Source organism: Cephus cinctus, unplaced genomic scaffold (genome assembly GCF_000341935.2).
Source record: "Cephus cinctus unplaced genomic scaffold, Ccin1 Ccin1_scaffold0240, whole genome shotgun sequence".
In the NCBI taxonomy this organism is placed as follows: Eukaryota; Metazoa; Arthropoda; class Insecta; order Hymenoptera; family Cephidae; genus Cephus; species Cephus cinctus.
The window spans coordinates 797,996-824,044 of record NW_014332956.1 but is presented as its reverse complement, the minus strand read 5'-3'; the positions used below and the strand labels follow the sequence as shown (position 1 = coordinate 824,044).

General features: G+C 37.3%; 2 protein-coding genes across 8 annotated transcripts; one reads left to right on the top strand and one right to left on the bottom strand.

Annotated features, from left to right (window-relative positions):
* The first annotated feature begins 42 nt into the window (after positions 1–42).
* LOC107265813 (probable maleylacetoacetate isomerase 2) lies at positions 43–6,237 on the top strand. Of its 2 annotated transcripts, XM_025083080.1 has the most exons (6): positions 43–405; positions 695–746; positions 990–1,138; positions 1,223–1,427; positions 1,506–1,535; positions 4,945–6,237. In XM_025083080.1, exons 1-6 carry the CDS (start codon positions 388–390, stop codon positions 5,157–5,159), a joined length of 669 nt encoding a protein of 222 aa, XP_024938848.1. In that variant the 5' UTR covers positions 43–387; the 3' UTR covers positions 5,160–6,237. The 2 variants fall into 2 exon arrangements, with proteins under 2 accessions (XP_024938848.1, XP_015591140.1); XM_015735654.2 differs by lacking the exon at positions 4,945–6,237 and having other exon boundaries at positions 66–405; positions 1,506–4,896.
* A 1,324-nt stretch (positions 6,238–7,561) lies between these two features.
* Positions 7,562–25,476, bottom strand: LOC107265810 (RNA-binding protein Nova-1). 6 transcript variants are annotated; one of them, XM_015735648.2, is made up of 6 exons: positions 24,904–25,447; positions 20,942–21,088; positions 20,512–20,678; positions 18,522–18,873; positions 17,361–17,815; positions 7,562–13,297 (listed from the first exon to the last, which is right to left on the bottom strand). In XM_015735648.2, the coding sequence occupies exons 1-6, from the start codon at positions 25,019–25,021 to the stop codon at positions 13,289–13,291; spliced, it is 1,248 nt and encodes a 415-aa protein (XP_015591134.1). In that variant the 5' UTR covers positions 25,022–25,447; the 3' UTR covers positions 7,562–13,288. The 6 variants fall into 6 exon arrangements, with proteins under 6 accessions (XP_015591134.1, XP_024938841.1, XP_015591130.1 ...); XM_025083073.1 differs by lacking the exon at positions 7,562–13,297 and adding an exon at positions 24,208–24,467 and having other exon boundaries at positions 15,274–17,815; positions 24,904–25,476; XM_015735644.2 differs by lacking the exon at positions 7,562–13,297 and having other exon boundaries at positions 15,274–17,815; positions 24,904–25,464.
* Positions 25,477–26,049: the final 573 nt, after the last annotated feature.

Below are 26,049 nucleotides of genomic sequence, written 5' to 3'. Positions count from 1 at the left end.
ATTAAAAATACAGTTTTAGATATAACACTTTATTACTATGTTTGGGGTGGGTATTCATGGGCACATGCTAAATTTTATCCTGTCACAGAAGACCCTCGTCTAGCATGACTTTACAAGTGATGATAATGTCAAGGTTCCAGAAATACTAAAAAGAAAATATACGGCCCTGTTTTCTATGGGAAAGTCGGTAGCGATTGGTGGAGTGAATAGGCATCGCTGTGATGTGGCGGTGGAACGGGACGGCTGGCAATCGAATAAAAGGGGGAAGGAGGAGCGATTTCGCGCGTTGATCATATTCCAAAATTTCAGAGAAATAATAAAGTTCAGTACTTCATTTCGCTCAGCAGACAATTGAGCGAGTGGATTTCTCTTTCCGAAACGACTGAGATGTCCGTCATGGGGAAGGTGAGTGAAGCTTAAGAGAAAATATAGTGTCGCGTGCCATCCGCAATTCTTCCAATCAACCCCTTTATTCGGTGCTCCTTTCGCTTATCAATTAAAATCAGCGTTACGCCAATTAATTCGCTATTGTGATGCTTTACCAGTTACTACTTGTACTAGCGTGTTTCTCGAGTTTATGCCTTCCGTGTGATTATTGTCCTTGAGTGTGGAATTTTTCGATATTTTGCATAAAGGCCGGTAAACAGCTATGAATTTCTTATAATTAACGTTGTCGTTTTTATTTAATTTTCAGCCGGTTCTGTACTCTTATTGGCGGAGCTCCTGTTCGTGGAGGGTACGAATTGGTAAGTAACTCTTCATTTTTTTTATTATTTGATTATTCGTTTCTTGTTGGAACATCTTTTTTACTGTACCGCGAATTATTCCCACTGCTTTTATCTTTCGGTCACGCATGACGTGCATTATTGTTAAGAGGGGTGTTCATTTATTTCCTGAATCTTATATTCTCCTTATTTGTTTATGCATGCTAGTAGTGAGACGCTTTGTTAATTAAAAATATGTTTAATCATATTTACTTGACTTGTTAGCTTTGAACCTGAAGGAGATACCGTATGACATAAAACCTGTGAGCTTAGTAAAAGGTGGTGGAGAACAGCATTGCAATGAATTTCGTGAAGTCAATCCAATGGAGCAAGTTCCTGCACTCCATATTGACAATCATACCTTGATTGAGTCTGTGAGTAATTCAATGTTTATAGAGAATTAAAGAATCATACTTTCTTTTTGTGAAGTTTTTCTGTATTTTTTTAATGCCTTACAGCTAAACATCTTACAATATTTGGAAGAGACCAGACCACATCGTCCTTTAATGCCTGCTGATCCAGTGAAAAGAGCAAGAGTTAGAGAGATTTGTGAAGTGATTGCCAGTGGCATTCAACCCTTGCAAAATCTGGTTGTCTTAATCTATGTTGGCGAGGAACGTAAGAAGGAATGGGCACAACACTGGATCACTCGGGGCTTCACAGGTATGAGAACAAAGACTTGAGATTTGTAAGAAGCAATCAATTTTTGACTAATTTGATATTATTTTTCTTGCATTCCAGCTGTGGAGAAATTATTATCCTCAAGTGCTGGTAAGTACTGTGTGGGAGACGAGATAACGCTAGCAGATTGTTGTTTGGTCCCACAAATATTTAACGCGAGAAGGTTTCACGTTGATCTGAGACCCTTCCCGACTATCTTGAGGGTAGATCGTCATTTAGAAAATCACCCGGCATTCACTGCCGCTCACCCCAATAACCAGCCTGACTGTCCGCCGGAAGCGACCAAGTAGCAAGCGAGGCAGACCACCCTTTTCCTCTTCTAAATTAATAGAAGTACGAAAAGAGGTGGTCCGGAAACCAGTAGTTGGAAAGTGATAAAAAGTGGAACTGGCCGATTCGTTTGCATTCTGGAGTTATAAAGAATTTTCTATGATGAAAAAAAAAGAATATAAAATTATCATTTATAAAATGCAAGTATGTCGTCGTCCCCTTAGATTCGAAAAGATGCTAATTGAAATCGTGATAATCAAAAATGATACTGCGCGGCATTGAAACGAGCTTCGCTTATTCATTTAATTTGATGTATAATTTCTTGTTCGCGTGTCGTTTAGAGGATCTCTGTGATCAACAGACAGTGTGGCGGTAAGTGATTGGAAAAAAAATATTATTTTCTGCAGTTTTTTATAAAATCGCCTTATCTACCCGAAGATGGGTGATATGTTCACAGAGATCTTGCTTGTCACTTCAAGTGCGAACGTTACGTCTGATGAATATGAAATGTAGTCTTAAGTGAATTTCTACGAATATAAAATTTCCTTAAAAAAAAGAATAAATCTCACTGGCCACCTTTTATCGCTTGAAAGCTACAATTGAGCACTGAAATGGTTGCTAGTGGAACGAATTACTGAATATCTGAAAATGGTTTCTAACGGTACATAAACCGATCGAGCTCTACACTGTTGGTGTTTGCACAGTAAGACAAAAAAATGGAATTACCACGGCAACACCATTTCTGAGCTTACATAGGTAATAGAGATGTTGGCCTATTTTTTAGTTTTGTTATGTTTACTATTTCTTTATGTTCACGGTCAAAATTACAAAAATTCGTACATGTACAATATTCGCAGAATATTTTGTAAAATTTATTAACCTATTACAAATAGGTTTTGTTGCCTGAAATCAAAAGTTTACTTTTTATACTTACGATAATATTATTTCATAATTAATTCTGCATTGCCTTGGTTAGGCAGTGTACATCGCTATGAAGGAATAGGATACCTATAAGTTCTTTACTGAAGACGAAGAAGTTGTATAATCCAGTTTCATGCGCAATGGACTAAAATTGAAAGAATTGAACATAAATAAAATATCGAAAACAAAAAGAGAATCCATTCTGCTCAAATCATACCACGATACCCGAGGAATGAAAAGTACAAAACATCTCCCGTTCTAGAGTTTTCCACTTATAAGTACATTTCATTTCTCCCCGAAAAAACTTCTTTGTCGTACCGTGAAAGCTTAAGGGTTAAGAATTTTTAAGAATGCATAGATATAAATTCAATTTCAGATATATGTTTAATAGCATTCAATGTGTTTCATTTTAGTCTAAACTGTAGGGCAGTAGTGTGCTCAAATTTGACAATCTGCTATTGGGCTTCGATAACTTTTTATACGAATAGTTTTATAATGGACGATAAAATTATTTTAATTAGTATCCTTTTGAAGAGGGTCAGTTACTAAACTGTTTTATTTACATTTTTTAAAATATTTTACTACAATACATTTGTACTTGCGATTGTCCATTCCAATTCTTACATAAAAAGGTATAGTGTATATTAGTTATATCTTTGTTGTAACAATTTGAAATAATTACTTATGGTACTTGTAAGAAAAATTTGCTATCAATTTTGAGCGCACTACACGTTGAGCACAAGTACTTCTTCCAGAATGTATTCTCAAGTAAACTGCTTATTATTGCTCCTGTTCTATTTTATAAGCCTTTTACAAATGCTCTGCAATTTTATTACTATTATTTTATATAAAATATATTTACCGACATCAGTTCAATGAAATGAAATGTAAAGATAAAGTAGAGCGTACAGTTTCAGCCTGCATTGACATTTACTTTCATTTTACTTAAACGATTTCCACTATCGCTCTGGCATATTGTCAATGTTTTTGTATTCCGTTCTACTTTTATGTTATTTTCTTAAAATTGAAAGACGGAGGTATATTGCCGACTTACAGCATAATTATGATATGCTTATGAAAAGATTTTAATATTATTTGACTACACTATTTAGGTATCTATAATTTGACGTATTCCAAGCTTATTTCGTCATGCGATTTATGTATTTCATTATGTTTTGCTGTAAACAGGCAATACTCCATTACATAATGGAGAGTTTTTTTAAAGAAGGTTTACTCTTTTCATTATTTGTACTAAGAAGTCTGTTGTAACAATTTTAGTAAGTTTATCCTATCGCAGTATCCATGATGTATGCACACTCGCCAAGGCCTAATGGAACTATGAAATCTACTGTTCTTAGAGCAAACCATTGTGATAACAGAACAAAAACATAACAAGTAAATTTTTTTCCATCGAGTCACATTTAGACAAGACTGAAAAAGAACTCTCCATTATATTTCTCACGCTCTGTATTTTATTATTAAAGAGGTAATTGGTTCCTACACAAATAAAACATAGCCAGGCAAAGTGACAAGATCTAGGATGAACATTAGAAATTATAAGGAAAATAATAATGGTTACATTTATTTACAGTTATAGAAATTTCCTAATTCACCCAATATAAGTGATACCTTTGTCATACAATTTCCATAGACAGTCGTAAGAAGTTCTCTCTGATAGTACAGTACAGAGCGCCATGTATTTATTGAGATTGGATTAGGGCCCTTGTAGTATGATAAGATAGCGGCAACAAGAGTATTCGTTATTAAATTATCATATTGCATTTGTCCTAAATGAACTTTAGTTAGGAACATCTGGATAATATTGTAAAGGAAAATATGAGGCGGTTACACGAGCAACTGTGAGCCTGTATAATAATAGTAGTGATTCCTAAGCATAAAAGCAGTATGATATACATAGATATTTTATAAGTGAAAAATTATCATGTACGTTTATTGCTTATAGAGAATAATAAATTCTGTGTCATAGTAGACAAGAATATTTCTTACGGTATATCCTTTCCTGGATTCAAAAATCTTACAATATTAAGAACATATTATTTATTGTAATTTCGCTATATGAGTTTTAATTGTTATCAGATTAATATGCCTGACCGAAGGGACAGTTGTGCAAATTTTTCAAATTTTGTGATCGTGTCTACTGTTTTGTAAAGTGAGTCCAACCCAAAATTAAATTGTATGCTAACGTTTTATGTGGGTGATACTATAAAGGGTATATAATAAAAAGAATTATAATATACAATTTTGTGCCTTCATGTATAAAGTCGGGCGTTACTTCTTTCAATGTTAGTTATTTCAAGTTTCCTACCTGCTGTACCTCCCACCATCACCAAGCAGTCCACTGGGGTCCTCAAGGAACTGAACATTGGCAACTTTACCTCACATATGGAGGAGATGGGCAACGTAGGCGAACAGGCGTACGGAGCTCCCTACTTTTTTGAAACAAATGACGCTGCTCTGTTCAAATTACTTGACATAATTAACGCTCTATTATACTTATCTTAATCATTTACTGTATATACAATACACGAGTCTCTTGATACTTTCATCATGTGTGGGTGATAGATATCAATGATATGGGATATTGCATGAGATAACGTTTTGAACAAAGGGTCGAGAGGATCACCATCAGACCATTTCCTTAGCTATTGTCTTACTCTTATACACTGCCTGTCGTTGGTGCCTTTCTGACAGTTTCAATATTAATCTTCTTATTTATGTGAACTGACTATATTCAGATCGATAACCAACAAAAACACAAACCTTCGTTCGACCTGTTACTGGCATATCTCCCTTATGAGGAAGTAACCATAAAGAGAAGAAATACTCTTGTTCACTTACTACTAGTAAATCGTAATCCTCTCCAGGATGCATGGGAATTCATAAAGTCAAATGGAAAGAGGGCCTGTAATCAGTATTTCCATGGACCTCAAAAAGTCGTTATTTATAGATTACCGATTGTAGTTTGCAGCTATCGATTCATCTGTTTTACTGTTGCTTCTTTTTTTTTACTTACTACCTTATTCCTTTGCAGTACAAAAAGATTTGACAGAGATTTTCCCTTGTTGTCTTCCCCTAAAATTTATAGTCATTATAATATGTATCTCTATCTATTTTACTAAGCTAGAACAAAACGCGTATTTTAAACGTGAGAGAGATCAATTGTAATGCAAATTGCCTTGAAGAAATTTTTGAAAAAAGATATAGGAACGAAAAAAAAAGGAAACAGAATGAAGTATGTAGCCAAAGAAAGAAGAGATAAATAAAAAATCTTGTGAAATCTGCCCATTTCCGTGAGGCACTACTTCTCCATATAGGAGCTATTGTTTCGCCATGATCCAACTGAGGACGTGGTATCACAAATAGAAGTAATAGCTCAGCGGAAGATATGAGAAAATCAGGCGACACAAAGAAAAAGAGAGAGAGAGAGAGAGGTCGCGCAGGTAAGGGAAGGTCGCACATGACCAGGTGAATGGATCTGGGAAAAATGAAAGTTCCAAGCCAATACATTCCCTGTGTACCCCAACCTATGTATACTGACCCACGAATTTTGACTTCGGGAATTGTTGTTAACGTTCGGCATTCAGAATAAAGAACAAACAGTTTTCTGGGATATCCATACTCCATTTAGATAGGTAATTGCATTACAAGATAAATTATGTGTTATCGATCTCCTTGCAATTGTCGTAAATAGCATATCATACTTTTTTAAATTTGTTTTCCACTCTTAAAAATCATATTGACAATATCTTTATTTTAGAATCATTTTATAAAAAATACATTCACTTATTTACTGACTAGTTAAGGGTACTACCCTTTATAATTTTATTTTCCTACTCAAAATATTATGGAATGTGTAGACATCGAATACTATTCTTGATCATGAGACAGGCTAGTATATTTAGTATAACGTAATATATATGTATACTATGTCTATGTACATTCATAATTACACAGTTACAGTGTTATAGACAGTACTGTATTGTACAGAATCACGTAAGTCAATATTGACCGAGATCAAAAACACGTATCTATAGTATCATAAATTACGTAACTTTTCAAATCGTTTCTCACTCTTAAACAATTTCTTATCTATAGATAATCTTCCATTACCAATACTTTTATACAGCCAAATTTAATAGGTGATTCATTTACATCTGGCAAGATTCAAGTACGTTACTCAAGTAACGATTATAAACATTTAATACCGACGTGATATGTACTAGTTAACAATATTAGATAAAATATTTGACAAACGATTAAGTCTAGAAAATGATAACAGCTTATCGTAGCTTTTGTTTCAAATTTGTACGCTTGCGTGCGTATTATCATTTGTATGAATGTATAATGGACGTATACTATAAATAAAATCTAATAAAAAACTGAATGTGCAACTTTTGAGGGAAAAATTTTACACATATACATCCATGTAATCTTACAATAATTGGCTTCACAGAAAAAAATTAAATGCTGCGAGCTTTGTACTTTTTTTTTCTCAAAAATTGTTCATTTGTTCTTAAAAATCGTAATTAAACGTCACCATTTAATTGTAGTAATTTTGTATACCGTATAAACGTAACATACATGAATTGATAAATAAATCGTCACACACTGTGAAGACCTTCCGGATTTAGAAAACAACCTGGATTTATTCGTAATAATTACGTAGAATTAATGATTTGCTTATAATATACATTTTCCCATTAAACGTGACAGATTCACATAATTAATGTATCCTTTGTTTAGTATTTTGTCTAATGACCGCTAATTGCAAGAGTATCCTCATTAAAATCAAGAAAGTGTCACGAATGTGAGACAATGTGAAATGGTGACCTTAATGGAGTCCTCTAAATGGAGCAAATGGATGGATGGATGGTGGCTAGGTCGTGAAATGAAGAACAACAGAATGCATTTAATGAGCGATTGTTTATTATGCTCTTATGATCACTTGTCATACAGGTAACGATGCTTTTCATGAATGAAAATAGTTAATATATTATGTTTATTTATAATTATTTAACATTGAATGGAATAAATTGGTGATGAAAAAATAACAATTTGTTGATGCAAATAAATGTGGGTTAGAGAGTGTAGAATAATTATTAGAGTAGTTTTGTATGCTGCAAGTAACGACTAATTACACATTTACGGATAGTAATTGCGGTATCCAAATTTTGGACACTCCAGGAGGAGAAGGTGTATGTTTTAGTGGATGGATCTCTAAAAAATAAATATATTATTCTGAGATGCGTTGTCAATAAATAGAAAGATTCTCTATAGCTCTTGTAAGCCGTGCAATGCGTAATAACGTAGCACGGTCCTCATCGACTTCACCGAGTCGTTCCTATCCCAGGATGTCATACAAAACTTGCCATTATACACATTCGTCGTGACTTCTACCATGTTCAAAATACAATCGCGATACCACGCACAATTTTCCTCGTTAAACGAACAGCCACACTTTGCCTGGTTTAACGAATAAACGTTTTTTTTTTCCTTTATCCAATAATAATCCTGTAATTATTTTTTTTTCCGTTTATCACACCTTTCATTTTATTCCCCTTAGAAATTATCCATCATAACCCTCCCGACGAGAGATCCCTCCGTAAAACCACTGTATTCACTCCATTTCGTATATTTGTCTCCCTATAGGAAATTCAAACTGCGTACTCTGCATTCAGCCAGATACCAATTCACAGCGTGACGCAATAGGTCACAAAAAAACTGGATAGACGCCCAAGATTGGATTACAAGCGAAAACTAGATTAATCGACTACAAGGAATTTTGTGCTTATTGAAAAAAGAAAGATGAAAAAAAGAAACAATCGTTTTACAATATAATACCCATAAGTTTCTCGTGTATCACGCACGCAACAGGATCTTTACTCGTAAACCATTCTGGCTAGATCAGAGGATCACAATATGACAAGGAGCCTACGTTACCATCGATAAACGCGAAACGAGTTATCCAATTGGATGACAAAGTAATTGACGACGGTCGATACCAATCCCCATTACGATCTATAATTTATTACCGCGATCGACAATGTGTCCTCGAGTGAAGTTGTGGATCACTCGAGCAACGATAACGATAGAAATCAATAACGCAAATTTGCCGCGATCGTGGATGGTAATAATGGGCTCTCCGAAGTCACGAGAGATACTTGATAACACGGTTTAACGTGTGACGCACAAGAGTTGATTTCTTAAATTACATTATAGCCAAAAGGAATGTAAGGTACAATACTTGATCGTACAGCCGCAGTGCCAACTGGCTCTACGGTCTTCTCTGTGCAGCCGGCAGCTTGCATTATTTGGATAATCATCAGAATCTCACGTTTATCCCAAAAACTAATCGAGCTCGTCTGCACCGAGACGGGATGCAAAGTCGTATGTACTACCTTGCCAATGCGGATAGAGTACAAAGGACAAGGTCGCGTTGTATCTGATCTGAAGAAATTCTCTTCGAAACGTGTATATGGACGTGTAACTCGAGTAATCTAGCACGGGTACGTCTTACTGTACATATCATTCGTGTCTACAATGTGTGAATCAGTGTATCTGTCAGTGTTTATGCATGCACGCACGCACGCACGCACGTGTCTTGTATACACGTGTGACTTAGCTGTATAACTACTTATACTCAACAAGGTACTTAATATTCTTTTTTGTCCCCGAGCTGCTATGTGCTATTTCTACCTCAACAACGATCTCATCCAGATTTTTACATATTCTTACTCGATACAGTATACCGTATTTAACAGCCTAAGCCTAGCTCTCACTTCCAATAAAATAACATTACGTACAATTTTGTACAACCCTCCTCGCCATTTGTAACGTGCGTACAAATTACGTGGATTATAATGTCGCCATGATAAGTGTATATGGAATCGGATGGATCTGTGGAAATTCTTAAGTTTACAATGATTCCGATAAACGAAAGAGTATGCTGATTATATTGACAGTTGAATCAATGATTTTTTGGAATTTTAGAACGCTGAGAAAAATTTGGAAATTTCTGACAAACAAATACAACTTTATCGCCATTAAAATCATTTAATCTAAATCTAGGCTATGGTTTGTGTTATGGTCTGAATTAACAGTCACGTCCAAATTATTTCGATACTGGAACATTTTTTTGATTTCCTTCCGGCGAAGCATCGCAAAATATAATGTACGAGAAGCGACGTTGATCGTAACGGCAAGTATTATGGAATTTGAAAATTTCCGTACGAATATGGTAAAACCATCCGATCGGGAATCATAGTGTTTATGAAACTCGCGAGTGACCGTCACTTTTACTTTTAAATCTTTCATTTGCATATATATATATTACTTTGTTTTTTGCCCGTTATGTCGTCAGGGTGCGATTGATGGTTTCTTACAATTTAATTATATATAGATGTGTGATGACAACGCACAACAATGTAACAACTCTTTGCGCCTAATAGAATGTCTGTATGAGGTCGCTTCTGTGCAATTTCATATACTTAAGGATAAATTGAATTTCCTCGAGGCTTCTCATCCGTTTCTCTACATATAACAGCGTGATCTGTTCTATTGTCAATCAATGTAATATAATATATAATCCTCTGTGATCATTATTTCTCTCTATAAATGACTTCTCGCATTTCTTTTATATAATATAATATAATTTTTTTTTCCCGTAATTTTGTGATACCGTGACATTTTCATTTCTCTATTACAATTATACAATATAATACCTCAACCGGTTGAACGTTTGATTACAGTAAGTCACGGAAAGTAAATGAAGAATCAAAAAATATTCGAGTAGTCAGAACGAGCAATTCCATGAAATCAAGAAAGATTATTCACCTAAAAATAGTTCTACGACCAGATTAAAAAATATATATATATATATATATGCCGAACAGCTAAAAGCCATTGAAGCGAGGATATGCGATTAAAAAAATGACAATTAATTTTAAAAATCACTGCCGAAACTATAAGTTAAGAAATTACGCACAATGCATATTCAGCACGTTACATCGTGTCCAGAATTAATTAGCGATTTTACTCTTCCTGTTCATTAAAAGTTACTGACCTAATGTATATTTGTTTTCATCCTGTACCACCGTACTTCCATTCGGTTTTCACATCTGACACGGACGATGTACAACTTCGCATCTATTATAGTAACTACACACTTCAGGGATATTATCGAACAGTTTGATTTATTTGATAACCCTTTGTTGACTAAAACTATTTTACGAGTAACCACTTGGTCGTACAGCGACGACTAAACCCATAGGTATAACACGACAGCTGTACGCGAACAATACAAGCGAAATCTACAATAGCACTCAGCGTTACAATAAAGAAATCATGAGGAACGCCAAGATATTGCCGCTCGACAGTCAAAGATGTCGTAGAATAATTGCAACGGCAACAAAGGGTGCAGATTTCCGTATCGCCCGATACTTTGGTGTTAACTCCTCCGAAATTCTATCGACACGACCAACTGACGTAGCTCGCAGCAGACTGCACAAGCCCAATAGATTGAACAGACATCAGGGTGTGCTCTCGCACCGTCGGACAATGGACACCAAGTATAAAATTCGAAATAAACGAATATTCCGCCTTTATTCAAAAAACAGCCTACACATCGCAGAAAATACATATCTTTAACAACTCGCTTCACTACTGTCAAACGTTAACAAGTGTGGCCGGTCGGGGTAATTGGTAATAAGGGAAGATGATGTAACATATGGCACTAGAGTGATTGTGGTGGAGCGTAGTGACGTGAATAATATTTTCATCTTGTTGTTGCTCTTGCTTTCGTTTGTCTTCCTTCACTTTTTTTCCCCTCTCTTATTTTTCCTTCGCGTATCTTACTTTCTCACGATACGGGGTGTCTCGAATATACATGTATATCGATGTCGATATTACGTCCGGCTATTCTATGCGAATTAAGCAACGCCCTCCGCTCCTCGTTAACACGTTAACGTTCGTTTGTTTTTTAAACGGAGAATGATTGGAATCTATGCAATTCGAGTGAAATGTATGTACGATGGAATTATGAATCGATGACGTAGCCTAGCACACACAGCCAAGTAATGCGACACGCGAGCCACGTAAATGTGGCGAAGATGTGTGTCGAATTCAATAAATCGTTTATCACGACGGGTACTTAATGTTAGATTTGAGGCGAGTCGATGCAATTCCTACGGTTCCCTGATTGCTACGCTACATCGCCACGTGCGAGAGAATAATTATTTACCCATTTAGTTAGATACTTCAATTGTTTATTAATTTATTGACTAACTCGTCGAACCCGCGATGATCATTTTAATACGAGATTAAAGAGACTACCGAATGCTACGCGTCTACGTCTACAACTTGTATACAACTATGTAATTTCATGTATGCGTATCCATGTGTACATATATATAAATATTGTATATCCTTTATTTATATATACATATTAATACGTCATGCATTTAATAATAATAAATCGATGCGCTCAATGAATTATGTCCGACTGTACAAAACAAAAGGATGAATAATAAGATAATAACAGTACGGTACAACGAGCAATACAACTATATGTATATTATATTTTTACGCTATATATACATATATCTATACTGCCAGCGTATCGGCGTTATTTTTTTTACGTTGGTTTTAAACAACTCGTAGATACTAATCAACGGGCCAACCAGTACTGCGTCACCACTTTTTATAGGAACCTCTATGGCTTTTACTGCAAAAAACTGTCCAACGTGACGTAACGGACGTCACGTTCAATCATTATGGACCAACGCTATTGGAATTACATTGGCCAATGGGATCTGAACAGTGGAACCGTTCAACAGACAGGCACAGACATTGAACGGTATAATCGGTACTCGACGTATCTTACATCCGGTGATGAAACGAATTTAGGGTTATATATATGCATATATGATAACGGAGTTATATCGATAAAGTTTTGAAAGACAAATCGCGAAAAAGATCAGCCGTCCATCTGCGGAGAAGACGCTTTGAATCCTTGGACAATTTTTCACTGTGCAGCCCGCGCGTATAATATATACATATATAAATTCATGTATATATATTTCTCTAAGCGTTCGTTTAACACACGGGAATTTGTCACACAAGAGGAGTGTACGCACGTACTTGAATAATTTATTGTCCGAAAGGAATTCGATCGACACATGAGAATCCATAGTTAAGCTTTTTGAGATAGATGATCCGTATAGAAGGTATCGTTAAAAAATAATAAATCCCCAATAACGAAGGAATAAATGTTTAATGTGATTTAATAACGACGCTCTTAACTTTAACACCGAAACTCGGCACGGGAATAATAGTTCCTATATTAGTGTAATAACAGTAGTAAATAGTAGTGTAATAGTACTAGCAGTAGTAGTAGACTGGCTGCCCACTCTATACTCTATATACATATCTCTGTGATTCTTACCGAGAGACTGCGATCGAGGGCTGTATAACCGCGGCGTTAAAAGAAAACCAGCTTCTCAACATTCTTGTTGGCGTCATGAGTACAAGTAATAGCGACCTTATGTACAAATGCGAATACTGTCAGCTACGCAGAAGGAAGCTCCGTGCTTGATCTGTCCTCGCATCGGCGAACTTTTCGTGCCATGGAGGAGCTACTTGTCCTGCGCAAAGAAATTCCTACATTTTTACGCAACAACGTTAATATACGACGTGGCGAATACGTCACGTACTGGCCTGCTGTGTTTGTCGACTGTTTGTCTAGATCTCAGTTAGCCATGTGTCAAAATAGAGAGGTTACTCTAATAGTAAGCATGGGACAAACGGGGAATGTTTGACAGCAATGGGTGATTTTGCAATTGATACTGCGTTGGGAGTTATTCTGGGAGATTTTATGGGCTTGGGTGATTGAGGATGCAACGGGTTGCCCGCGACTTCGTTTTTACCTACGAGTTGCTGTAAAACCAGACTATGTGATGTTACGATTAAACGAATTAAGCCTTAAAATCGTGTTGCGATTTTCATATATAAATTAAATGTGACGAGCTATATATAATATCCGAGCTCCAACCAACGATTCTCTTGTTGTCAATTTCACGCTCGATCAGGGCTTTGGAAATTTAAATGATTCGAATGATTATTTGCGTTCGTAGAGCACGCCAAATGATCGTTCGCAATACAGATTCTAATATGCAACACCATTCACACATCCTTCCAACAGGATATCTATGCATATCATCACAACGATATATAGAGACGCTTCGACTTTATGAAAATAGATAACTTGCATGATTAAAAAAAGACGGAAATAATAATAGTAATAATCAAATTACCAACAACCTATCGTCACTAACACGATTCTATGTGTAAAGTTAGTTTAGTAAAAGTATGAATTTGCCTGCCGGCGGTCCGATGAAATTAAATTGCTTTTAACTGTTTTAGTCGAGGGAGAAAATGGCAATGCAACGACAATGATACTATTTAGCGCGTGTAAGTCTAGTGTGATGACGCTTGTGTGGTAGTATCTTAATGAAAAACAGTGTGTATAATCGATATAAACAATTATGCATTAGTTGGTGTAGATGGCTTAGGTGCCATTAACAACGCGCTCACATATAAGTTAGTGTTAATGTTAATGCTATAAATTACATTAATATAAGATGATCTATCTGAATTTTTTTGAATCAACCTAACTAATACCTAACGATATTACTCTTCTATATATGGTATTTATCAATATAATCGGGGCAACACAGCGAAATTTAATCGTTAATAGTTTACATAGAATTTATGAATAAACGTAAAATTTGTTTCCTTCCTTCGCGGACGCAAATATGTTATCAACAATATTTATAATATCATTCAATTTCTTAAATTTATATATATATATTTATATATATATTATATATTTTTTATATATTTCATTTATAATTCAGATAATATGAATTCTCTTTTTTTTTTGTAATAATCTAAGTTAACCTTCTTATATACGTATATATATACTCGTTATATATATATATATATATTTATATTTATCTCTCTCTCTCTGTTATATATTATTATTAATAATGTTATGCCATATTTATAAATATACAAGTCGTTATTTTAAAGAGCGGTGAGCCAGCGCCTCCAGCTACGAATTGTACTTGAGTACAGCTATAACCGAATTCATATACATTTTGACTCTACGACTAAGTTTTTTCATTTAAAATCATTATTCTTTTATTATAACATTTATTGGTGGCCGCCTATATGGGGTCATTCCTCCCTATGCCTACCCTCGCAAGAAACCACGATTTCAGAATCTTCTCCATTTACCGGCAAACGGTATGTGTCTTTCGTGCGCGAAAATTTCTAGGACAGCGAGGCTCTATCGTGATAACGATTTCAGCTTATTGTTAAATTAAAAATCCTCCGAGAAGCGATTCAGGAATATCATTAGCAGATGAGCATATTCAAAGCATCATCTCGAAGTGATATTAAAATGACGAGGAAAAGTAACAGTAGCGAAATTCGATAATTATATCTCTTTTGCTACACGCTTTGTAGACGATCGAAGTGTACTTCGTAAAAAAATAATTACGTTTGTCTATCATACAAGGAAAATGTTTTAAGTTTGCCGGAATTGCTTTACGAGTACTGACATAATGGTTCTTTCTTTTGCGCAGACACGCGAGTCTCAGATAGTCATGAGAAATCAGACGATAGATTCGAGTTGCACGCGCGCGTGGCCGTGCAGTGACAATTTTTTCATTTCCGCACGAAAGTGGTTACTTTTCGAAATTCGATATTCAAGTAAAATAAGACTCTAGCTACGTTGAAACTGGTTTAGTCATTGATGACTTTAGTAGGTAGATTACTGCATCTCGATGAAAATAAATATTGGTATCTGCGATTTATACGTCTCTCCTCTGTTGTAAGCCTATACTGCGTATGGTATGGTATATTTCTATGTATCCGTTTCCGGTAAAATATGTATTATATACGCGAATAGTTTAGTAATCAATGCAACGGCATCAGATAAGTATGTATTTGAAATTGAGTAAATTTCTACCTCTTGAAACAAAAAAAGATCAAGCCAAAGCTTACAAGGATTTACAAAGCAGTCAAATCGCTCTGTCAATATGCATTGTAATGTTCACCTCGTTATCTTACTGATCGCGCGCTTAATGCGGAGAAAAAGACTATGATGTTTCTCTCTGCAAGCGTAACTATTCGTTTGAATTTTATTCGTGCAACAACGTCGGAAAAAGTATATGCTATGTCTATAAAAAAAAATAACAGTAACAAAATCATGTATGCAAATACGATGTATTGTACGGAATGAAACAAGTGCCGCTACTTGAGACACAATTAAAAATATGGAAACAAAGGCTGAGAATGAATGTCGACAATAGGAAATGATATTTACGGAGCTGGACCAGCCAGCTTTCAAGATACAACAGACTTTAAGATCAGTAACTTAAATCTCTCCTGATCTGCACGTATAAAATCTTTGGTATTGTCAAATTGCTACTCTCATAATTTCTCTCTCTCTCGCGCTCTCGCTCTCTCTCTCTCTCTCACACACATTCCGTTACACTACCTAAGGAATTCTTCAGATAAACACTATGGATTCGTTTCGTTCAGCCTGATCGTTTCTTGTGTCAAAGGGTTTGTTAAATGTAATGTCTGCAAGCACGCATCTGAAGGAAACAGAGAACGACGGAACCGCTATTTAAAATATTTTACGGATTCAGATAAATATATCTGCTATTATAATTGATTTTAAAGTTCGTTTAACCACATACAACTGTCGCGAGTCGGTGGTCGACCTACGTAAAGATGTGAATGTAATAAATTCCTTTCGCGCGTACCTTCGAGGATTTGAAATAGTTTTTAAAAAACCAGAAGGATTACGAATTGATCAGGCGTCTGATGTTTTTTAAAGACAACTCTGTCTAAACAATGTTACCCCGTTTAATTCATAACAGTTTCACTGTGCCACCTTTCGAGTACCCTATACCAATATAACTAGATATATTATGTGGCTCTGATGTGGTGTACAGTTTTATGTGTGATAAAACCCCGTAACGTGGTGTATCACAGAACAATTGTTGTAGTTATTATATATATATATATATATATATATATATATATTATTCGTATCGTAAGAATCTTAAAGATAGATAAATGTCAACGAGCCGTGATGGATGCATGGATGGTGATGTGACGATTCAAGCGCTATAGTGATACAGCGATAGGTGACAACGGGTGGTAATAGTTTGTGGTAAGGTAATCGTGGTAGGTGGTTTTGGTGGTGATGTCGAGTGTCAAGAAAAGGGAAGAGTGGGAGCTACCCTAAAGTGTTAAAATGTGAAGAGGTAAGCTGAGCTCAATAAATGGGGATGAGCGAGAGTGCGTTCAAGAGAATCAATGGATCATGCCGGCAATGGCATTGTGACGCGCTCGCTTGGCTTCCTCTTCGCTGATCCGATGCTCGATCAGGTATTGAGCAGTGCCAATCGCATTGGGAAAACCCGTGATAGTCACTATACGGTTCCTTGTACCAGGCGCAAACATGCCCTTCTTAGAGATTTGAATGTTGGCGCCACTTAGGTTCTGTATCTCAACGAGGGCACGACCGCCGGGTCCAAGAATGGCTCCCACTATAACTTCTGCAATTTCTATATCTACTTTCTTGGTCTCCTTGTTGTTGGCGTCTACCTGAGTAGGACTCTTACTTACGAGTGACAACTGGTTCGTGCCCAACCCAAACGAATTGTTGTTCAGATGAATGGCACTGGCGGCAGTGTTGTTCTGCCTGAAGGGATCGAAGGGCTCGTATCTATCGAGAGTGTTGCGCGGTGTAGGTGAGGTCGATCCAAGTGTTGGTACTGTCCCTATTGGTCCGAATACTCCACCATTGTTATTCGAACCATTGGCAGTCGTAGTACTGTCCATAGGGGTTCCGAGGTAGCTCATACTCGAGGACATGCCAATGCCCATGCCGAGTATATTGTATTTAGCGAGAGTGGCGATGGCCGCCACGATCTCGGTAATTGCGGGCTCCAAAAATCCTGTAGTTCGTAGATTCAGCTTTATATGCTCCAACAACTGGGTGGTGACTGGTTCGGTGCCTGCTGTTATGGCAGCACCTAGGTTCAAATTAAGGCTCAGGCCAGCACCGTTCAGAAGGCTCACTGCAAGAAACGTATTTTGTAACAATATGAAACCCATTACGCCCTTATATATATATATGACGCGGTGTTCAATTTGTTTTACGCGAGAATACTGAGATTTTGAATAGTACGCGTTCACTCTGATCTAATAATTAATGATATGAAAATTTTTTAAATTGACAAACGATAAGATACGACAGGCAGTTACAATAAAAAATTTTTAATCAACAAACAGAGAGATGACATTAATCCACTCAATATGAAAAAATTTGCTATTCTATACGTTAATATCATTATATGACGTATATGACTGTCGACTTAGATCTACATTTATTTAATGCGCATTTGATAGCCTTGCGCGCTATTAACAATGCAGCATGTAATTTGCCAGTGTTATTTGCCGCAATGGTTAAACACGCATGAGCAGCAACAATGCGGAATAGAGAATGTCACTGTGGATGTCAAATAACAGTACACAGCAGAGCACATTATCCCGCCGCTGCATACAACCGTCTAGCTAGCTCTAGCTAAGTCTCCTTGACATTTTCTATTTCATGGCTTTGGGTAGTAAAATTAATTACGTGGTCTATGAGTTAAACACATTTGCCTTCTGATGATTGCGTAAGATAAGCAAATCCTTGGTGCGGATTACCGTACAAAGAGCGTGGAATACGTCACAGAAAATAATGAAACTTACAAACTATCTAAAAACGTGAGTTGGGCTTACCCGTATTGAGGCCAGTAGTCGAATTGTACGTTGAAGTACCTGCTGGAGCTTGGGCATATGGACTTCCGGTTGGATTATAGTTGGCAACTGGACCACTGACGTCCGCATAACTGACATTGGGACACGTACCACTTTGCGGGTCGTCCGCTACTTTAGCCAAAATCATCAGCAGAGCATTACGGTTATTTTCTTTCTCCCCGATGACCGTAATGCAACGTTCTTGAAGAGACAAGTCCTTGGCTTTCTGACTTATTTGAACGTAGGAACCAGATTCTTCTTTAATTTGCTTAATATAATTTCCAGCTTTTCCTATGATCATACCCGCCGTGCTATTAGGCACTAATATTTTCACCTGAAACAAAGGATCGATATTTTTTGTCTCAGATCATTGTGATTCACTGGATATATCTTAATGGTCGAAATATGTGGTAAATGTTTTCTGTGGTGGTACTTTCATAAAAACTATCGCTTTCTGAAAATATAACCTTACATAATATATATGACGATTATATGTGAAAGATATAGATATTGTAAGGTTTTATACGCTTGAAGAAATCGAAATCCATCTTACATAGTGACAGGTGCTATGGACAGTGATAGAAAGTACGCTTATCTCTCCAATATATATATTGTATACATTAGATTGTTAGATTATTAGATGATATATATAGAAACAATAATGACAAGACTACTAGTATAATTCTTATGACAGTATGACAACATTTCTCCTAAAGTGTCAAACACACGCACGCACGTGATACTTGTAAGTCGAAATCAATTCAATCATAAAACAATCTGTATCGGCGTGGATCAAATGACGTACGTTGTATACTCAGCACCACGGTTTGATAAAATGCACGCGATGAATGGTTCAGCAGCACAGGGTATTTCAATTTAGCTGGAGAAAAGTCCCTTGTACATACATATCGATTCATGGTCTTCGATACCCAAGGGATTACTGACATAGTTAAAACGATTTTCCTACAAATTGGTATCATTCAATGTTAGATGAAATACTATGGCGCATTGCACGTTTCAGATCATTAACCATACAAGCACTCTCTAACTGGGTCATTGCTAGCAAGCAAAAGTTATATACTATGACTTCACTAGTAGCACTGTAGCTGCTGCTGCTGTTGCTACTTGCTGGACACGCTCAATTTCACTTGACACTTGGTAGTGCGAGCAAAGTGAACATATAATTCCCATTATGCAGTATATAAATTATGCATTCGCAGTAATGATTCTAGAACAATAAAATGACAGTCTAATCTTAGACCCGATTTATATTAATCGACACTCTTTTATGAATCTCGTGAATCCCTTCTGGTTTACATGATCAATAGAAATTAATTCACAGAAAGCCATCCTGTCCTAAGACATTAAATTACTGGGTTCAACTCATTTTAATAATATTAAGTATCGTCTTCATACCTCTTATTTGTTTCATTTGAAGAGATCATGTTTATCCGGTCTAGTTTTAACAACAGTCAAAAAATATAAACAATCTGGCCCGTTGCAATATGGTATCTTCAGAGATATAGGTCACACACCCACTTGACCTCCTCCATGCGTTATCTATAGTGTATTATAGTGTCTAAGCCAAGTAAATAATACTAAGAGTTTGTGTAGTGGCGATGTTAATGAATATTCTATGAAAACGACTCTGTGCGTATGAAAGTAACACGCTCACGCAGACTATAACTCTTGTACAATACGCACGGAAAGTTTTGAACATATAAGAGAGAGATAACATAAAAATTAAAAAGCCTTGGTATATTTTTCTATGGTTTATAAAGAGAGAGAACTCTACTTCACGAAATATTCTGCCTAACGAAGCCTTAACGACACTCAAGTAGGGATTCCCGTAAACGGATTTTTACTTTCTCACAAGACGCTACTCTGAAGTGCGTCTGCTGCGCGTATTACACGTGAAGCCTACCTACCAATTGTTATTATGAATATTAAGATGAAAAGATGCGTTTATTACATTTAATACCTGCTTGTCTCTCTCTGCCGTCGTTTTACCAGAGTCGAAATCAACTGTGGTTTTCGACGTGAGATCTGGCTTCTCACGAATTTTCTCCATTATGAAGTCCATGACGGCCATTATAGCATCAACGCTTCCAGTTATCAAACACACTCTCTCTGTGGTTCCTGAATAACAATAAGAAAAAATGACACGTATAAAATTGCCTTATTAAAGATATTAAATAATTCTGACTTAACGTAGCTCTGTTGCTCCAGAATTTTCCCAAGAAAATATTGTATGTTCACACCGTGTATCCTCAATAAATCATGTCCAGATTTGCCATAGAAAGCGTCAAAGGAATCTAGTTGTTATGTAATACTCACTACTCATTGCTATACTCGCTATTCATAAAGGCATTTACGTCCATCGGGACTTTCCACCGTCTTACCTGGATAGAAATCATGGGATTTGGACATTTTGACCCTAGCCCCCGTATCCTTCTGTAGTTGAGCAATGGTCTCTCCGCCTTTCCCAATGATGGCTCCTGCAGCCACTCCTGGGACCAACACTTTGAGATGATACGTGCCATCTCCTCCTGTAAAATTCAACGTAATATCTTAGCACTAATTAATCAGATATGCTACAATACAGGGAAGTAGAGTCCAATTGTATGGAACGAACGTGCGCATTTAATGAGTTATGCGTCACAGTAACGGGAGAATCAGCTATAGTCGGGAAAGTCAGTCAATTTTCAGTTACAAAGATAAGTAAAACGGGAGTTTCGTTAATGAGTGACCGAGTACAATGGAACATTTCCCTCAGCGCTAATTAATAATTTTAGTATAAACAATATAGAGCAATCCATTGCGCAAGATTCTTGCTGATCGTGTTATCGTAATAGCCTTGACATTTTTTGCTGAACTCTTAGTCGCTACTTGTTCTAGACGACGCCTAAGTTTATTCATAATTCTCTATTTTTGTTTATATTATAATCTCAATAATAGCAACAGCTACAGCACGGCTTTTGAGAGTACAATAATCATTGCCAAATGCTCCCACACGCAAGTCCCTGGTGTTGTACATGATAACGTTGATTTAAATATTGTCAAGTATGTTCCAGTAGTTTAGTAAAGAAACTATAAATAAATATGATAAACTATATCAGAGGATAACAAACATGTAGTAATAAAGATGAAAAATAATTGTTTGGTCTGTGACACGAAATCAATCATTTTATCATAATTACTATTTGATCATTGGTGCATACGTTACTAAGTTGGAGGTAATCTATTGGTGATAACAGGATCCCAAGACGCAAGTTCTCTCGAATTGCGCAATTTAGATTACATCATTAGTTCGCAATGCTTATAATTGCCTGATAAAAATAGAATGGCGATTTGGCCTTGCAGATTTTTTTTTTGTTTCTATACACGGAATGCATTTCATCTTGAGTTTTTCAAAAGTTTTTTTTTCCCCATTCACGAAAGTAGAATTTCCGTTCTTCGTGGATATGATGGTTCACTAAAATATTTCTCTTTAGAGCATGCGTTATAATATCGCAGGTCAATGCGTTATCGTTTATATAGACTTCCTATTAGACCGCGTTGCGCGGTAAATGTAAAGTAATCATTCAATAATTATGTAAAATTGAAAGAATAGCCTTATGAAAAATTACCCATAAATTATATGGAATAAATGAAAATAAAATCGTGGAAGGATTAATTTATAGTGGAGTAAATAATAGGACACATAATATATACACCGTTAAAAGGTTTATTGAAACGAGGTTCCAACAATATAGTTTACACTATAATGACTAAAAACATTGCTCTTGGAATAAAGGAATATTTAATGACTAAGATAAAGTACATAATAAAATTATTGAGACGAGGAATGAAAGTGAGCTAATGTTTGAATATTGTGTCAAACCTGTTGCCATCCTTCCAGAAAGGAATGTGAAGTAAAATAAAGATGCAAGCTTTAAAAATTATGCCGAGCCATAGAAAGGCAAAACATAGATATGGAGTGAATTCTAGTAAATGATTATGAAATAGTTGATACATTCTGTAAGATATTAGTAAGTATTGTCACAGAAGTACGATTAAATTTTATTTATTTAAAAGCTACTAGAAAATCAAATCCAATAGAATTTCGAAAAAGATACATATGAAATATTTATATTTAGCTAAACACCAATATAAGAATAATCATGATGGCGCTCACTTGTAGCAGATAAATTCAATGTTATTAAGTACTATCATATTTTTTTCTAAGTGACTCGTAAAGTATTATGTGGTGGAAAACAATCTTCAATGCATAGTGAGCAGTTAGTTCTTGTAACATATGGTTACGCACCGCAGTAGCTTGAGAATTACAATGTCAAATCAGCAGACATCATTGTGTGTCTTATTGCACATGCAGAACAGAACTATGATACTTGTAATTTCTAGTCTCCTGTGGCATCTCAATGGTCTATGGCTTTCACATTATATTATGTGATTATGCAATAATTATCATGACAGTTTCTATATACTCTTGCAAAACATTTCTAGCAAGTAGCCTTTGAAAAAAACATACTCGAAGCTATTTAAAAATACTGCAAATCTTTTCACAGCTTCATGGTTCTCTAATAGTTTATTTGTTGTGATATGAGCAGATATTTTTCAGTTATGAAATATAAATTAAAGTTATGTGGTTAATATGAAAACTTTTGTATGATGACGCAGGTACGAGTGTCTTGATATATGCAATTTGAAAACTCAGATGACATAACTACATAGAAACCAAAAAACAACAAAGAAACATAACTTCCTCTCGTTACCTCTAGTCGGTACAAGAGTGTCAATACAGTGACCATGTAGAACATTATTAGGAACTATAATTTCCTTTAGACATTCTTTGTCACTTATCGATATACATTATAATGATCAAGAAGCAAAACAAGAGTTTCAATAGCAATTCGAAGAAACAAACGGTTGTACATGAGGCAAAGTTGCATAAAAGACTTTACGTAATGTATATAAGAGTGTCAATAAATAATGTTTGTTTTATTACTTCCTGTAGCTAGTAGAAGTCTATCAAATAAAATGTAACAATAGGTCAAACTTTAAGCAATGAGGAAACATTAGTTAGTGAATTCAATATAATGAATACAGAGATTATACCAATCGAAGCAATAGGCTTCGACAAAGGAGTCTGGTATATCCAAAATGCCCTAGCATGAATGTACCTGGCTCTGCCATCGAAGTTCATCCGTAGATAGCTAGATAGCGATGAACCTTCCTAGCTGCTTCCTTTGAAAAGCTAGTGCTCTACACCTTGCACATACAAGATGTTGCGAGAAGAGCCCTGGCACAAGAAGCGATGGTACGATCGAGTAGCAATCGGTGAGCGATCCATAGGGGCGCTATCGCGAGCCACGCAGTGCGAATATGACAGATTGACGATGAGTAGCAGCGCGATAAGAAGAACAGCAGGTAACGCGATACAGTAATTATGAGCGCATAGAGTTATGCATGATGTCGTGAAACTCGCGAGAACCCTCGCAAACCGTGGAGGGAGAGCAGTGGTAAAGGTAGGGCGAGCGAAAATTGCAACGTCTTGAAGGTCCGAAGTGGCAAAGGCAAACAGCTGTTTGACAGATGGAAGCCCGTGTCGCTCGCTCGCTCGCTCCGACCTTGACCCGCGACCTCAGAACGGTGGCTGACAACTCACCGATACGCCACATCGTAGCACCGCCGTTTCAGCAGGCTCTTTAGCGTAGCGGCCGGGGTGAGCCTCGAGGACGATGTATCCGGGGAGACGATACTTGCTCGCGGGGAATCAATTGCACGCGCGTTCACGACGCCGATGAGCTGAGCAGGAGGAGGATAAACTTGCAGAGTCACGGAGCGCGCCGAGTCGCGGCGATCCTCCATTAACGACGAGCAGGGCGGTCGCCCACGCATCGACGAACGTCAAATTCAAAACACACACTAGGAGGGTTCGAAAGAGGGATAGGGAGAGGGACAGAGACAGAGAGATAAAGAATGACAGATAGAACGAGTGTGAACTAGAGGGGGACAGAGACTGAGCGCGCGGTGGAACCGCCGCGCCGCGAGGACGACAGACGTGGCAAAGAGGATGCGCGAAACGCCGAGGATCGTTCCTCAATCATTCCAATATTTCTCTTCATTATTCTCTCCCGATGTCCCGTAAAAATGTAAACGAATGGACTCGTACGAAGAGAGCGGCCAGACGTGTCAACAGCGACGTTGGCAATTGTCAAAACTCAAGAGATAGAAAGAGAGGAGAGCGCGCGAGAGAGAGACAAGAAGAGACGACATGACGACCACCGAGCGGGTTTCTTTTGCGAACGATCCTCGAACACTTCGCAGAATAGAGGGACGATGGCGACGCGCCTCAAAATACCTGATCCGTAGTGAGACCTCTTCGTCGCGCCGTTTTCCACGTCGCAGTCGAGTGGCCGCTTCCTGGAGTCCGCGATTTCTGGGGAGGGACACGTCTCCATTCCCGAGTCAGCGGCCATCTTGCTTCTTCTTTCGCGCACACAGAGACAGAGACGGACGCAGACGACTAACGCGGGCAGTTGCCGCTCTTGTCAAAATTGTCACACTCACCGTTCAGTACCAAAAAACCAATCACAGAATTTTCCTCACGAGCGAATTGTCGAAACGGTATAACGAACTGACGGACACGCTCGCTCGCGGGCTGCCGCGTCTCACTGGCGACTGCTCGCGGCTCCCTCGACAACCAGCTGGTTGATACTCCGCTCGCGGTGGCGGCGGCAGTTCGTAGCGTTCCGCTCTCTCGTTCTCTCCTTCTCCAATATTTCACTCCGGCCTTAGCTCCGCCTCTCTCGCACCCCTGCACTATCGCGCGGGCAACGTCGCTACGGCTCGTTCCTCGCCGTCCAGGGACGTAACGCCTCACACGGAATTCGGGGCTCTCACGACCTGGAAAAACTGGGTCCCTAGCGATCGTCGCTCCACCAAGGGCTCCAATTTATCTGCAGTGTCGCTCGCACTTGCCCGCGAGCTTCCGTACGATTTATATCTTGGATTCACCTTAGAATCTTTTTATTGTTCAAACGAGTACAAGCCGTGTTTCCGATAGATACTATTTTCATCCACTGTATACCTATACCAGGCACATTTATCCCCTATGGATATGCACGCGGCTGCTATACACGTAGCCTTTACTGCGTATACACGTCCGGGCGAACTAATGCGCCTAACTGTAATGTCAAATGAAATGCAACGCTAAACGTCATCCTCTCCTCGAAAACCGTCTCGTGCTGATTCTTTCAAGTCGACGATGCACTTCCCTGGGATTATGTTATATAATGCAGAATTAAGGTGTGCTTGATTGCCGTCGATTATATGCTGAAACATACATATTTACCATGACATGAAATGCCGTTGCATTACTCATCAATACCTACTACCACTGCTCTGACATCATGCGCGGAATAGGCTCCTCGTGTCCAGCCTTTTGATTTTCCGTCTTTTTGTATTTGGAACGGATCTTTCCGTCAGGAGGATTTATCTCTTCATA

Bases quoted from the DNA above. Each gene is read 5' to 3' on its own strand.
- LOC107265813 (XM_025083080.1), top strand. The intron at 1,139-1,222 runs GTGAGTAATTCA...AATGCCTTACAG, and splicing joins ATCATACCTTGATTGAGTCT to CTAAACATCTTACAATATTT. The intron at 1,428-1,505 runs GTATGAGAACAA...CTTGCATTCCAG, and splicing joins GATCACTCGGGGCTTCACAG to CTGTGGAGAAATTATTATCC.
- LOC107265810 (XM_015735644.2), bottom strand. From the start codon at position 25,021: ATGGCCGCTGACTCGGGAATGGAGACGTGTCCCTCCCCAGAAATCGCG. The intron at 20,679-20,941 runs GTAAGACGGTGG...ATTGTTATTCAG, and splicing joins ATCCCATGATTTCTATCCAG to GAACCACAGAGAGAGTGTGT. The intron at 17,816-18,521 runs GTAAGCCCAACT...CGTTTCTTGCAG, and splicing joins GACTACTGGCCTCAATACGG to TGAGCCTTCTGAACGGTGCT.